The following is a 15,454-nucleotide window of genomic DNA, read 5'->3' as shown; positions in this document are numbered from 1 at the left end:
AGCGATAGGACGAGAGGAAATGGCCTCAAGTTGTGCCAGGGGAAGTTTAGATTGGATATTAGAAAAATTTCTTCACTGAAAGAGTGGTGAAACATTGGAACAGGCTGCCCAGGGAAGTGGTTGAGTCCCCATCCCTGGAAGTATTTAAAAGACGTGTAGATGAGGTGCTTAGGGATATGGTTTAGTGGGAATGGTGGTGTTGGGTTGATGGTTGGACTCGATGATCTTCGAGGTCTCTTCCAACCTTAATGATTCTATGATTCTATAAATGGCGTTTTATTCCCTGAGCAGAACAGTCCCGTGGTACGTCTGGAAGGGGATCCTGTACAGGAGGCAAGTAGCCCAGGATGGCAGGGAGGCAAATACTTGGTTTTGGTGCAAACCTTGTGGTAGCCGTTGTTTCTCAGCTGGTTGTTTTATCTCTCTGTGCTCCAGAAAGAGGATCTTGACACAGAGAGTTTGCAGAGCCGTTTCAGCTGTTCAGACAGTTCAGCCACAATATGTTGCCTCAAATAGTTTTGTTAAGCACATGCATCAGCTGTACTTGTTTGCCTTGAAGCTATGAGAACCACAGACCCTCCTGAGAAAATTCGGCTTCTACATAGACATAAAGAGCTTGACAGTGCTCTCAAATATACCCTGCTGCATAAGGCAGTGAGCTGCAAACCTGCCATGGCCCATGAAGCTCTTTAGATTCTAGATGATATCATTAGTTACCGCACTCCCAAAGCCTCCACATCTGGAAGCTGAGGCCAGAAGAGCTGTGCCACTTTACATCCTTTCAAGATCTAGGTACTCTGTAGAGCTGCAGTGGCTCGGGAATGGGTGCTGAGACCTGTGGAGGCTCTGGGATGGGTGCTGAGACCCATGGTGTCTCAGGGATGCAGGACCTGATGCCAGAGTGAGGCAGGGACATACAGCAGGGCGCAGTCCCCTCTCGGCCGAGCCTCCAGTTTGAGCCGATGGGGTATTTCTGTGGGTGCTCAGTGGCACGAGCGTGGGAGGGAGGGCAGGGGCAGTGGCTGGTTTTGGCTGGCACATGCCATGGGAGACGCAGCTTTGGTCAGTGCAGCAACGCTGGGCTGTGGTCACGATGCCACGAGGCAGTCAGCCCGGCACTGAATGATGGAGTGAAAGTGTGACACTTCTCTGCTTAGCAGTACAAAAAGAAAAAACCTCATCTATCTTACAGTGCCTCTGTTTAATTTTCATGCACTAAATACTGAATCCTGGTGGAAGCGATGCTGCGCCTGCTTTCCTCCTCCTCTGTGTCCAAGCACAGATGCTGACACCCAGTGGCCATGGAGTTTCTAGCGCCTGTATGAGACGGAAAACTTCAGCAGAGCTGCCTCAGCCGGTGAGATACAACTTCTACCTTTTCATTTCCTCAGGTGCAAGAGGAGTAAAGGGCTCCTGAGACATGCCAGCCTTGATTTATGTCTTTCAGCGATTGGCAGGTTACAGTGATTGAAACACTTCAAAATCTTGTATTCAGAGGCCAGTCAGAAAAATGAAAAAATATGAGGATGGATAATGAGGAAACAGAAGGTAAACTGATTTTCAAATTATTCTCTTGTTGGCAGCTTAGAAATAGACCTCAGTGGGAGAAGGAGGGCGATTTTGTGAGTTCAGAGACCTTGGCATTCGCCTTCCCTGTTTTGCTATTTCCCAAAAGCAGTTAGAATATGACAGACACAAATTGATTTTGCATTTCCCTGCAGCATGCACACGATCGTGCTTTCATATGTTTGACAAGTATTGACATTCTCTAGGGAAAAAAACTCTGTATGAAAGGTTGCTTTTTATTCTTCAACAAATAGCTCTAAGACTTTATCAGTCAAAGGCAGAAAAAAGACCCTAAACTCAAGGGTATGCAAAGGAGTTCTCTGTGTGTGTTTGGCAAAGACATGCTTTACCAGACATGTGGGGCTAAGATGGTAAAAACACCAGGGAATCCAGACATGAGCTGGGAACAATAAGAGCAGAGTATGCCAAAGGAGGGATTTTGAAAGCACTTTACTGAAAATATTAATTATGGACTACATCAAATGAATTAAACCACTGTAATGCAAATACTGTGTGAAAGAAATACGTAATTAGTGTAATTCTAGAAACATAGGGAAAAAAGCATACCACTGAAATTCTAGCAAGGTTCAGAATGTTAGGAAGGACTAGCAGCTGGCCACCTATTGGGATTAAATTTTGCACATGCTGCAGATGTGATCCTGTGAGAAAGTGGGTGGAGGGTGCCTTGCTGCTGCTGCAGCGAGGACCCTCTGCAGGGGCGAGTTTGGTGAGCCGGGAGCCCCAGGCCAGGGCCAAGCCCAACTTTCCTTAAACACTCCTGTAAAGCTGCAGCATACAGATACCGTAAGTAGATGTACTTAATTTATCATTCTGTTACTAGGCAGGTTTCTAGGCAGGCTTCAGCCTAACTTTTATATTTTGTGGTTACTGAAATAGCTCTGACCTTTTTTGGGGTGAGTTCTAGCTGCGGAGGTACAACATCCATTCCTTTGCCACCTCTTACCTGCACCCATTCTCTTTAATTCTTCTTCCCTTCCCTCTTTTTGGACAAAATTAGACTAGAAACTTTAACCCAGCTTAAACACGTCCAGCAGGGGTTGCCACACCGTTTGGTCTACTCCAAATGCCTGTGCACGGCGATCCTGCATGGTGAAGTGGGTGAGATCGCATCAGATATACCCAGGGCAGCAGGGTGGGCTCTAGCTGCCTGCCTTGCTTTTCCCCTGGGGGAGGTTCACAATGCACTCATGTGTTTTTAGTAAATATTTAAACTGTTTAAGAGGCTGGCAGAACATCAGAGGCCTACCAGGAGTTATTTCCAGTAATGGCAAATCTCAATGAGACTCTCTCCAATAGTTTTTTCTAGCGCTTTTTCTGGTTTTAACCATTATTATTAGTGCAGTAACTGTTGCCCTGGTGGCAGTTCTGAAAACCCATAACCCAAATGCTACCCAGTTCTGGATATGCCAAAGTCCTCTAGTTCATGGAAGTACCCAAAAACCCTAGAACGCACTTGACGGAGCATCTCTGCTCATCCTGGTCTTGCAGAGCAGGAGATCCAGGCTTGGTCCTCCCAGAGATTGCCCTGCCCTGATGGCTCATCGCTCTGCCCGGAGGCACACGCAGATCAGCCTCCAGAGCAAGTCAGAGCAAAATATTTGCGCTGTGCTGGCCAGGGGCAGCCACAGTGTAGGGCTGTGTGCCTTGTCGCTGCAAAAACCCTGCTGGAGACCAGAGAGGGAAGGAAGGGGACTCTGCAGCTGGTGGGAGGGTACCAAGCAAAGAGCTGCTCTCTCCCATCGCACAGAGGAGGAAATGCTGTCCTGAGCCTCCTGCATCTGGCAGTTGTATGAACCATGCATTCCCTTGCATTGCTCTGATGAACATGTTTTGGAGATGTCTGCAGGCCAGGTCTCCCTGAGCTGGGGCTGGGGGCTGCTTCTGGGACAAGCCAGCATTATTCCTGCTTCTTTCCCTCTCTTGTGGTTCCTTTCACCTTCTCTGTTAGATCAGTCAGTGCCTTGCAAGTCCAGCTACCTTCTCCAATTCTAATGTGCTGCATTCATCAAGGTAAAAAACAGTATTTCAATGCTCATTGTATTTTTAAATGTAAAGCCATCCCTTGCTGTCTGGCCAGAAGCCGCAGGAGACAGTAGAGGGAGAGGTTGTGTCTCATCAAAATAACAGCCAGGAAACTTCATTTCTGTTCCAGTCTGTGCATAGACCATTTTTTTCTGGTGCTTTCCTCCTTTGGTTGCTCCCCAAATAACTTTGGGTTGTTGCCCATTTAGCATTGGAAGCAGCTGATAATGACTGAATAATTTTGCAGTTGGATGTGTAAGACAGCACTTGCTGTGTTGTTTTGTGCCTGATTGGATTAGCATGGCTCTTTACATAGCTGATTGACGCAAACTTGATTTTCTCTCTGAGCTTCCACTGTTCACTAGTAATTCCCATTTTGAATAAATGCTCCTGCAAGACAATATGTTTTCTGGGTTGTTCAGATGAAATGAAAGCACACTAAACCTCTGGGTTTGAGTTGGTTAGTCCTTTGACCAAAAAAATCCCCAGAATGGGCTTGGAGGACAGTGTCTCATCTAGTGCTGATTTTTTTTTTTTTTTTTTTAATCATCATCATAGGTAATGGTTCCTTAAAAATCAGTCAGCAATTTCATCAGCTGAATACATGGTGTTGAGAGACATCTTGGGTGCTTCATTGAATTCTGGTACCAGCACCCGCTTCCTAGAGAAGTTCCCACACTGCCTTTGCCAGAGTAACCTTCACTTCTCCTCTGAAGCATCCATCCTTTGCAGTGGCTGTAATCATGCCTTTTTACAGCAAAAGTTTCTCTCAAGGCCTCCCCACTTCAGCTTTGCAACAGATAAGGCATATCAGTTAATGAAATAAATAGCTCAGGTAGCTCACGTTCAGCATTTATATGCTTCTCAGCAGGCTGAGTATTTGGGGACTAGGAAGACATGGTGAGAGCGAGGTGCGGTACAGCGGCTAGATGCAGGCGTTTGTACCTAGCATTGTGTGTGAGGTGCTGCCCTTCAGTGTGTCCTGTTGACAGATTTCTAGAGTCCTTAAAAAAAAGAAAAACAAACCCACATGGCGACGTGTTATCTTTATTCATGGCAGTTTCCACTGCCTCCTTTTTCTCCCTTGTCCTGTTATCAGAAACAGCTTGCTCCAGAGTCAGTTTAAAACTCCACTGATGTTTTCCTGGGCCTGTTGAGGACTTGAATTGCAACAACCAACCTTGCAAATGGCAGCAGGTAGGGAAGACCCACATGGGCTATAGAAAGCTCAGGGCTTCTCATCTGTCCTTGGGATGATGTTCTAAGAGCAATCCATCAAACACAAGTGGTACAGCAGTTGCAAGCAGAGTTAGCATCCCACTGATGCATGCAATGGCTTTCCTGCTGGGGATCTGAAATGGGCACAGACTGTTATTTCCAGCACCAAGAGACAGCTGGGGATGCGCTACAGCATCCCTGTCACACATCGCTGCATCCCGGTGGCAATGAGGGAAGCATTTGCTTTCCACAGTTTTCTTGCTAGCATCTACACTTTGTTTGAATTTCATGAACCAGAACATTTGAAAGGCAGATACAAAACAAAGATGAAGGAGTGTGTGTCTCACACTCCATGCATTCAACTGCCAAATAGGTGTTAGTTCATCACTGAGGACAACATGAAGGTATTTCTATAGCCAGTTCTCCCTCATCAGTGATGCCTTAAAAGGCATATTAGAAAAGCTACCCACTTGCACTCTATGGCCATAACGAAAAGATAATAGTTATCAGTACCAGGGGATCAGTTCTCTTGAAGTGATCCTTCAGGTCTTCAGACCTTCAGACCTGAAGAAACTGTCATCAGTACCAATAATTTGGATATGGGCAAATTCCTCCACTGTGTCTGCTTTCCCCACATGCCGTCATTTACATGGATGCAAACAACTGGGACGGGACTGCCAAGAGAATGAGGCCTTAGCCCATAAAAATGGCACTTCTTTAACACAACCAGTACAAATCTCTGCTGCCTGAGTGGTTTGGGGCAAGATAATGGCATTATTTATGCTGCTGTGCATGCAGGTAACTTTGCTGCATTTAACAGACAGCCCAGAGCAGTCTGGGCTCATGTGAACAGGATTTGAGTCTCTGCTGTGAGTTTATGGGTTGTTGTGAGGCATTTCATATCAGAAACAGCCACACTTACAAGGTTGTTTCCTGAAAATAAACTGTTGTTTGGTGTCCAATCTTAGAGCATCTATTAACGTTTGGCTCTTAGTATTTAATATGTTGTTTCATTTATAACTGTAGTCAGAGACACACACATAAAATCACATTGCATGGACAGGCTGCCTTGGCACTTACCTTTTCTTGCACTGGCCAATCAACATAAATATTATGAGACTACTTGACAAACTCAGAATGACTGGAAGGAGGATAAATAGCTGCTTGTCCTCTTTTCTGGACACTGCAAGGATAAATGACAGCAAATAAGAAAACCCTAGCTTCCAGAACGGGTCATATTACCTCTTACAAAGCTTGGGCTCAGATGCAAACTCAGTGTGTCCAGGTTTGTTACCTTACATATATTTATTTATTTATTACAGATATATGCCAGGTATATGTTACTTATAGGGTAACATACTCCTTCAGGGTAACATATATCCTGCATATATATGTAGCCACCGCTATGTGCCTCTTCCCTGCCTTCAGCATCTTGCAGCAGAGCCAGTGCACACGGGGACAGCCCTATAGAGTCTATGAGGTGCAAAGGAGCTGATCGGTGGTGCGGGGCAGCCAGGAGGATGCCCTGTGGAGAGACTCCGAATACCACATGCCCTCTCTTGCAAAGCAGTCACTCCTCCATCACAGCTGACCCTGTGCAGCAGGGAAGGGTGCTGGTGCAGAAGCGTTAATATTTCGGGGCTTGCCTGCTAAGTGCACTGGAGATGCCAAGCTGTAAGAATGGCTGTGCTGGAGTAGGTTGAGGGTGTAACTAAAGCAGGATCCCACCTCCATTGCTGGACACCAGCAGATGCCCATGAGAGCCATCAGCGCTTGGTCCCAAACAGGCTTTATAAAGGATGTAAAAGAAACACTGGTTACTTTGGATTCCATACCAGAGAAACACTCCTGCGTCCATTCACTCCAAAAGCCCTCGTCAGCACAGAAAATATTTGTTCTCCCCCTGACACGAACACATGGAATGCTTTGATTTGCTCTGGAAATTGTTAAAGCAGTCTCCATTTGGGTTGACACAGACTGAGAAACAAAACAGAGAGAACAAAAGTCAAGGAATTATATGCCACCACCAGTGCTCTCTGGCAAGGACTGATGTTTCTGAACATACTCTCCAGGCTCTGCAAACCCTTGGATTATGTTTTGTCAGTTTTAAATGATTTCATAATAGTTTTGGACTGGCTAATGCCAATAAGATGATTATGGGTATGAATCTACTGAAAATACATACACTCTGGGGGGGCGCCATCATGTATGTTGCCATTTATGCCTGTTAATTTATGGAATCTTTCATTAAATTAGCTAAGGAGACTCATGTATAGAATATGGCAATTAAAGAAAAAATGTCCTTCAGATGTCCCCTATGATTAACTAGTTCTTGCCATTTTTGCTATCAAAACTGCACCTGGATAATGCACAAGGAAAAAGCACCCTGCATAAAAGATGTGTTGTGTCCCCGGCCACTTCTTTGGAGAGATTAGAATTATAGTTTCATTGGACTAAGTTGTGCCACCATATTCAGGAAAACAAACCACAACAACCTTTAAATTTCCATGATGACAGCTTTCTGAGATAACAAGCAGGAGGCCAGAGAAAGTGATCGCTCCGAGACTCGTGCTGGGATCTGTTACTGCTAAAGCAAATGCTGAGGTCAGGGTGTTAAGTAGGAACATGTGCAATGGAGCAGCTGGTCAGCATTTTCCACCAGCAGCACCAGCTAACATCTCTGCACAGTCCATGCACAGGGTAGCTAACATGCCATCTGCAACTCAGTGCGAACCCCAATTTTCCGGTGCGCTTCCCTGCTGCCAGCCATCAGGCAGTGCTCCCCCCCACCTCTTCCCCTCCCTGCAGCATGGTGTGTGTTGTCCTTACTGCCCAGGCAGCCTTGGCCTCCCCCTGATCTTCTGCCAGCTGAACCTCATACTCCAGGCATTGGGGCGGCGTTTCACCATCCGGCGGGCTCCACGCCACATGGAGCTCCTCAGATGCAGACATGGAAACCACCAGCTGCTTCGGGGGCGAGGGCTTTGCTGGGGGGGGGAACAAAAAGAGAGAAGGTCAAAAGGTGCAATCAAACAGCTCCTGGTGGGAAAGGCTTCAGTTAATCACCACCAACCTCTGCCCCTTTTCCCCAGTGATGGGATTTCTGAGCTCCCATTGCTATCAGCCACGATGCTGCAGGAGCAGGATGTCACTGAGGCTGGAGGGTGGGTTGTTTATTTTAACTTGACAAATGGGCTGGGTTAGGTCCTTGCTCTGGGCTGCAGTTTTGAAACACTGGGGTGTGAGCATTGTGCTCGGCACGTTCGCCTTGCAGTGCGGTCAGCCAGCCCTCTCTATGCTGTGAGGGCAGCCTTGGCCCCTGCAGTGAGACACCGCAACAGTGTTGGCCTGACACTCTCTGCATCCTAGGAGAGGCTCTGGTTTATGTCAGATGCCCAAAGCCACACATGAAGTGCATGGCAGCACTAATTTAATCCAGAAATCCTGCTTATTAGTCCAGTGGCTTAACTGGAGGACTAGCTATTTATTCCCCTGACATTTACATGTAGGTAAATGCATCAGCATGGTAAGTGCCCATAATAAAGAGCTAGTACATGTATTGGGTTATACATCATGCTGCACTTTGCTTCCTTTCCCAGTCTCTGATGGGTTTGAAATCCACCTTTGCTCTGGCAGACCCCATCACACCTTGCAGTCAATTCTCCACAGCCCTTAGCTTGATTTGAACAGCAAAGATCTCTCCTGTGCTTGCAGGAGTGGAGCAGCGGTTTCAATTCCAGCAGGAGTAAATGAAGCCACCTCTGTGGTGGTGCTGCTGGAGCCAAAAAACCCATAGCTGCTCTGCCATCTGCCCAGCAGACCATTTGTGTCCCGAGTTGTCCAGCTGCCAAGCGCAGCACTTGGAGGCACCCACTGACCCTCCAGGGTGGGCGCTGAGTGGTACTGCTCGCCTGCAAACACTGTTGAAAACTAAAGTCCTGTGTGGCACACGCCACAGCCCCTTCTCCAGGGGGAAATCCACCCAGACACATTACAGCCACCCATCTACAAGCATGCACATTTGTTTGAGCCCCTTTGTGCAAGATGTGAGCCTTGGGTCCATGGTGGCTGTGTGGGTCCCCAGAGCCCTGCTGCTTTCCTGCCAGTGTTACCTAGGTTGTGAAGGCGAAGGGTGATGTACAACGGCCGTAGCAGAGTGGCTGCCGCCGAACCATTGACACAAATGCTCAGATCCTTATATTCTGCCTGGCTCAGATTTTGCAACATGCAACCGATGTTTATACCGTGATCCTGAATATAGTCATCACACTGCACTGCGTGGTCCAGCCCCTCATACCTAGTGGTGTATTAGGAAAACAGAAAGAAAAAAATAACCAAAGCAATGGCAGTTACTACTTGGGTAAGGCCTTTTTTTTAAGATTGGACCTAAGCCTCGAGTATCACCTATATCCTACCCACCCTTTGCCTTTCGCAAGTGATCCAAAGCACACTGTTATGCATTGGTCACCTGGACTCCTGCTATGGGAAAAGAGTGGGGCGGAGATAAAAACAGATTAACATGCACAGATGGCTTCCCAGGTTGGTTTGTAGGCTGTGTCAGCCTCTCCCCAAGCCCGTTCCTGGAGCACAAAGAGGCTTCACGAGGTCTCACTGCATGAGTGGAGCCGGGGCAGGATCTGGCCCCTACTCATGGAGACACCCATCCTCTCATGGGGCACTTATGGCACCATCAGCCACCAGCTCTGGAGTTGCAGAAATGTTCCCTCCCAAGCCAAAATGCAGCGGTTTGTGGCAGGTGATATGTGCCATGAATGTAATGAGTGTTAACTGCTATGGCTGATTGTGGTAGGTCCTGTGCATCTACATGGGCACGTAATGGAAACCCAGCGGTGGGAGCGAGGAAGGGGTTTGCTGGTTATTAGCTAACGTGCAACCACAACCCTGTGCTCTCAAACTGCCTCCTGTCTTTGGGGGCCACTCCCCAAAGCTTAGCTGCTGGCCCCATCCTGGAAATACTAAGTGGTGTTTCATATTACCTTTTAAGACTCCTGCTGGGTTAATGCCCTTGAGGCAGGGCTGAATCTGGCCTCTGTACTCTACACCTTATGAAAGTCTCCCTGCACAGCACATTATGTTTGGGGGAAAACTTCATGTGGTAGTGTTATAAAAATTAACTCACAGGTATCAAAGGATGCCATGGCTATGTTCCCACCCACTCTCGTTATACAATAGGACCCAGATCCAAATGCCTGGTTTTGTTACAGGCAGTTAAATAAGGGTGGGTTTGCTGGGTTTTTTTGTGGTTTGGGTTTTTTTAGGAACGAATCATGAATTTCCATGGTTTCCTTCAAGCAGACCTTCGTAGTTAGCAAAATGGTTTTAAATCAGTGCTTTGAATACTATTTCCAAGAGTTACATAGAAACTGTTTTTAAAAAGCAGCTATGATTTTCTACATGTAGCCCAAAGGCATGAAACCCAATGATTTCCTAACTAGTCATCCTTACCATAGTATCATAGGAACTGAAGCACAAATACAGCATTTATTTTGTCCAAAAACACTAAGTCTAGCTTTGTTTTTCTGGCAGAACAGAATCATTAGGCAGCAGTATAAAAGAAACAACTGAGAAACATGCATTATTACTACCTTTTGGCAGCATGTTTGCTTGTATGAGATGTGCTAAGGCTATGAAAATATATTTGAAGAGTAAAACTGTTAGTTGCCAAGAAGCCCTGCTCTTTGTATAGGGTTCACTGAGCTTGGTAACCTCCTGCTGAATCCTATCCTATAGAGATATATGCACTGTGATCAAGGGAAATGCGCAGCCAGAATGATCCAGGTACGTTCAGCAAAGGGAAAGCACAAGACTTCGTGATGGACAACATGCAGAAAGCATTCCACGGGGGTGAATAAAAGGGCAAGGAGGAAGAAAGAAGGCGTATCCTGTAGAAGATCAGCACGAGCGTGATTTTAAGGAAGGAAACAGGGATTTGGTATTTCCTTGCCAGAAGGCACATGTTGCTTGGAGCATTATTTCTGCTCATTCTGGGTGGATTGCATAATAGCATTGCCAGCCATAAGAGCATATTTGCCATGGCATTTTAGTACCCTGAGAGGTTCACTTGATTGCTGCCTGGATGTTTTTCTATTTTGCTGATACATACCAATAATATAGTCCATAATGTACGCCGTGAGGAGCGAGGAGACCTGGTTGCCAAGTGCATTTGAGGTACTCCCAGTCATGATAGACGCAGTGGAAATTCTGAACCTCTGATTCCAGTCTTCCTGTCAAATGAGAAGGAAATAACCACTATTTACCAATCACGCTTGGCAGAAATATCATTTTACGTCTTTGAACAATTGTGTGCTGCAGTTGAAAAACAAAAAAGGAAAAGAAGGCCAGTCACTGTTATTAGATAGTTTTGCTGCCAAGTGCTCTGTTTCCTATAAAAGCCAGTTCACTGTACTTAGAGCAGAAAGATGCATAACTGACCTTTTCGTTCAGCAGTGGAGCTCATGCAGGGCAACCCAGCAGAGCCGGGGTACAGGCAGAGGGAAATGAGCCCCAAGTATCCAGTAACCACAACCACAGCCAGTGGAAACAGAGATGCTCTGGTGTCTTATACGTCAACAAGCCCTGCAATGGCTTATCCATCCAGCAACCCTCAGGCCAGCAGTGGTTCATGCAACGGGCTCATGCAAAGTGCAAAACCGCACCAGGTACCGAAGGCTGCTCCTAACCTTGCAATGGGACCTGAAAGGTAGCATAAATCCAGTCACTTTGCACCTCCACGTCATCAGTACACCGTCCTTCGAGCAGAGTCTGTACCTTCACTTCAGCAGTCCTGCTGAGGTCAAATCCAACTCTGAATTTTAGCTTCCTAGTAAAAATAACCTGGTTGAAAGACAGACTTTATAAGCACCTCTTTTGTTGCTAAGTGGGCTGCAGAATTAGCTACCATTGCTCCCGCTCTAGCTGCGAGTAGGCTTATTTGTGTGCTTTAATGTTTCTTTACATTTCTGTCCTGCTTCTCCTGCCCAGTGCTTCTCCAGCACTCTTGTACCACCTGCTCTGCTCAGCCTGACCGGCTTTGAGTCCCTCCACCCCACAGGACACAAGCAATGACAAGAAAGCAAACTATGGTTCAAGGGATCCCCACCAGCCAGGAGCACCGGGGAGGGTCTGACAAGGACACCGCCATAAATCCAGATAAAAGGCACTTGTTCATGTTGTGAGATAATCAGAAACAGAAGGAACAACGAGTTTTGTAACTGATGGTTCCCATGGGAAGCACAACCACACCCTGCAAGGATGGAGCAGCAGCCAGGCAGTGCAGCGTGGGCTCACCACCGCATGCCACTGGGCTTAACCCTTTGTGGGACTTTTTGAGTCCCCCCTCTGAAGGTTTTTCTTTTTTTTTTTTCCCTCAGACTTACTCCCCCTTACTTCATGCAAGGGAAAAATAAGTTGGCAAGAGTTACAACAAATGGCGAGAGAGAGAATGTGTCACGTTAGCCCAAGCAAGACAGAAGTCCCATAAAATGCATACGCCTGCTGCAGGGGGAACTGCAATGGCACAGTCCACAGTCAGGCTTTTTGTCAGCAGTCCCAGAGTGTAAGAGCCATGTTGAGCCACATCTTTCTAACAGACATTGATGACTTTTGCTTCCGCTGATGTCCCATGGAGTTTTTTCAGACTGACTCTTCTTTGTGACCTTAGCTGGGGTCAAGGTTTTGGCAAGGAACCAGAGGTGATTTTTTTCTACTTTTTAGATCTGCCTTGTATAAGACACTTTTATTACTTGTGATTTAGGGAATTCTGACGTGTTTTTTAAAACTGTATTTTTTTTCCCATTGTGCTTTTTAAATGCCAGTTAAAATCATCATAGAAGAATCTGCATAGCTGCACGCTGCTGCATGTCTGGGAGTGGGACGTACATCATGACCGATGTCAGGTCGAAGAGCCCCTTTCCATGCCCTCGTGATTGCAATCTATAGCTGAAACATGGTGGGAGGCACCGTGCTTTTCCACCTCTGCAGGCTCCCATGGGATGGCTGCGCCAAAACCCGTCTGCATGGTGGCTGAGCGCAGCCTGGCAGCCTTGGCTTTGCTGTCTCGGGTGGATGAAGCGGGTGGCCAGCTCATGCGGGACACGCGGAAACCATTCACAGCAAGAGGCTGGGGTCCACAGCACTGCTAACCCGATGTGACTGCTCCTTCTCTCTCTTCCTGGTCTCTTGAGCTGGCAAGCTCTCTAGCACTCTTGCTTTAGGACTGTGCAAAAAAAATCTCCCTTTCTTTCAGGACACCAATATGTATTTTGGGTTGTTGGGACATCCTCAGTGTATTGTTCATGTGTTTCTCAGTACCTTGCGCCAACCAAACAGCCTACTGCTGGGTTTCTCCTCTCCCTACTCCATTTACCTTCCTAACCCTGCAGCAACTTTCATCTTCTAAGCACTCCCAAAATGTATTCCTACAACCCTTCCTGTACTGTGCCTGTCTGCTATTGCCCTGCTACACATCAACGAGGGAAGACTGACAATTTTATCATAGAGCTGAGTTAGAGTCAACCATATCTAAAAGACAAAAGTAAATGGTAATTAGAAACACCCTTCTGGATAAAGGGAATGTTAGAGCATAGTTAATGAAATTTAATCTTTTATTTATTCACCACTTTGCACCCCTAAGGATCTGTTGACACTGAGTTTCAGTTCAAGCCCCGTAAAGACTTTTTAGAAAGTGTAGTGCCTTTTACAATGAGGAATGCTACTAGTTATTATTGGATTATTTTAGGCAGCAAGCACCACACCCTCTGACAGAAATAGCCCCTTCTCTGACTGCTGCTGCTGTTACATTTCAAAACACAATCCCGTCTGGCAAAAGATTCAAACCACTGGAACAGTCTGGCTTTTTCATGGAAAGCTGGAACTGCTTTGGTAGCACTGCTCCTTGAAACACAAACATAAACCTATGCAGGAACTAAAGGCAGACCAATAGCCTGGATTTAAGAGGATTAAACTGTGCTTTGTCTTTCTTACCTTCCAGTCTCTGTCACCAGTGTTGCGGTATTCAAACTTGTATTTTACTGTGCATTCATTGAAGGTTTGTACATTGAGTGGAGGTTTCCACTCTATATCAAGAGAACCTAAGAGTCCAGGATCAGTGATCTGAAGGTCTTGTGGGGGAGCAACTAAATTGAAAACAAAGCAGAGGGTAAAACAGGGTGTCGATGTAAAGAAAACAAAAAAAAAGCCGTGAAATTTGATGAGATGACAAATGCAGCTGTTGGATGTGGAGGGAAGCACTGCTGGTCCAGGTCCAGCCCTGGCTATTTAATAGCCTGTCTCAACAAACATGCACAAGCTCTACTCCTGCCCACCCCTCAAAAAACAGTTTTTGCTGATGCTCAGAGAAAACACTCAAGGACTATTGAAAAGGCACAAAGAATGCCGCATCTTTAACACTCTTTTTCAAGATGTTTTAAGCAAAACTGCTGTCCTGGGATGACCTTTCAAGACCTGTATTTGCTTACTTTTAACTCACGATATTTACTGACTGTCAGGACAAGTATCCTTGCAAACATTGTGTTCAGCACATACACCAACATAGGATGACGGATCACAGCATGCTGTCGGGGAAATTTATGTTCCTTAACCATAACAGACATAAAACACCCATATAGCTTTAAATATTCCTTTCAAGTATATTAAAGATTAATGAAAAACCAAGACAAAAAACATACAGAAGCAGAAAAGCAGAGTTAAAAATCATTCTTACTTTGGACATCTATCAGCTATACAAAAATGTGCCTTTACAGTCAATCTGGCTTTTATTAAGCTATTGTTAGGTGCTGCCATATGTCAACAAATCAGCACATACTATGGATGAATTCCATACTAAGACATGCCTCCTAAAAGCCTAGCTCTGTATGGAGCTGTCATTCACATGACAAAAACTGTTTGGCTATTCAGTTTTATTAGTTCAAACAAAGTCAATTTTTGTAACATCTAAGGCCATTTTTCTCCACTGTCTAGAGGTGAGGTTAGCCATTTGGGTTTCTACATATTCACTGCATGATACACTTTTTTCATGGTGATGGTCCTGGCAGCGTCAGTCCAGCATTGCTACCACTTCTCTGTTTGAATCTGGCCTCCAGGTCACTGGCTTCTCTGCCACCTCATGTCTTCGTCAGGATTTACACCATTTTTTCCTTTTATTTTTTTAATAAATCCATTGTGAAAGCAGACCCTGAGACTATCTTTCAGTGGAAGATGGTGATATAAATCAAACTTTAATGTGCTCCTCAGAAAGTTTGCAGAGAACATCGTTGGAGGATTTATTTCTTCTAAGGAAACTCTCCCAAATGAGACACACCGCAGGCAGCAGTCTTAAGATCCCACTTTTCCCAACATGTAAAGCTCCATGGGAGATTTGTTGTTACGTTAGATGGCAAAGTAGGATATCATGGCAATGTATTTAGGGAGGTGCTGGGGCAAGGAACAACAGACTATAATAGAATCATAGAATCACAGAATCATAGAATAGTTTGGGTCTTTAAAGGTCATCTAGTCCAACCCCCCTGCCGTGGGCAGGGACATCTTCAACTAGATCAGGTTGCTCAGAGCCCCGTCCAACCTGACCTGGAATGTTTCCAGGGATGGG

General features: G+C 45.9%; 1 protein-coding gene across 1 annotated transcript in view; it reads right to left on the bottom strand.

Annotated features, from left to right (window-relative positions):
- Positions 1-4,758: 4,758 nt before the first annotated feature.
- The window catches only part of IL13RA2 (interleukin 13 receptor subunit alpha 2), a 13,270-nt gene continuing 2,574 nt past the window's right edge, over positions 4,759-15,454 (bottom strand). Inside the window, exons 2-9 of the mRNA XM_009287604.1 lie at positions 13,831-13,982; positions 11,529-11,682; positions 10,952-11,072; positions 8,940-9,124; positions 7,657-7,814; positions 6,663-6,804; positions 5,908-6,010; positions 4,759-4,961 (exon numbers count right to left, since the gene is read on the bottom strand). Coding sequence (XP_009285879.1) covers positions 4,919-4,961; positions 5,908-6,010; positions 6,663-6,804; positions 7,657-7,814; positions 8,940-9,124; positions 10,952-11,072; positions 11,529-11,682; positions 13,831-13,982 — 1,058 coding nt within the window. The 3' untranslated portion in view covers positions 4,759-4,918. The remainder of the gene's footprint in view (positions 4,962-5,907; positions 6,011-6,662; positions 6,805-7,656; positions 7,815-8,939; positions 9,125-10,951; positions 11,073-11,528; positions 11,683-13,830; positions 13,983-15,454) is intronic.

Source organism: Aptenodytes forsteri, unplaced genomic scaffold, assembly GCF_000699145.1.
Source record: "Aptenodytes forsteri isolate BGI_AS27 unplaced genomic scaffold, ASM69914v1 Scaffold265, whole genome shotgun sequence".
In the NCBI taxonomy this organism is placed as follows: Eukaryota; Metazoa; Chordata; class Aves; order Sphenisciformes; family Spheniscidae; genus Aptenodytes; species Aptenodytes forsteri.
Note: the sequence above shows the minus strand (reverse complement) of the source record. Positions and strands in the feature narration are given on the sequence as shown.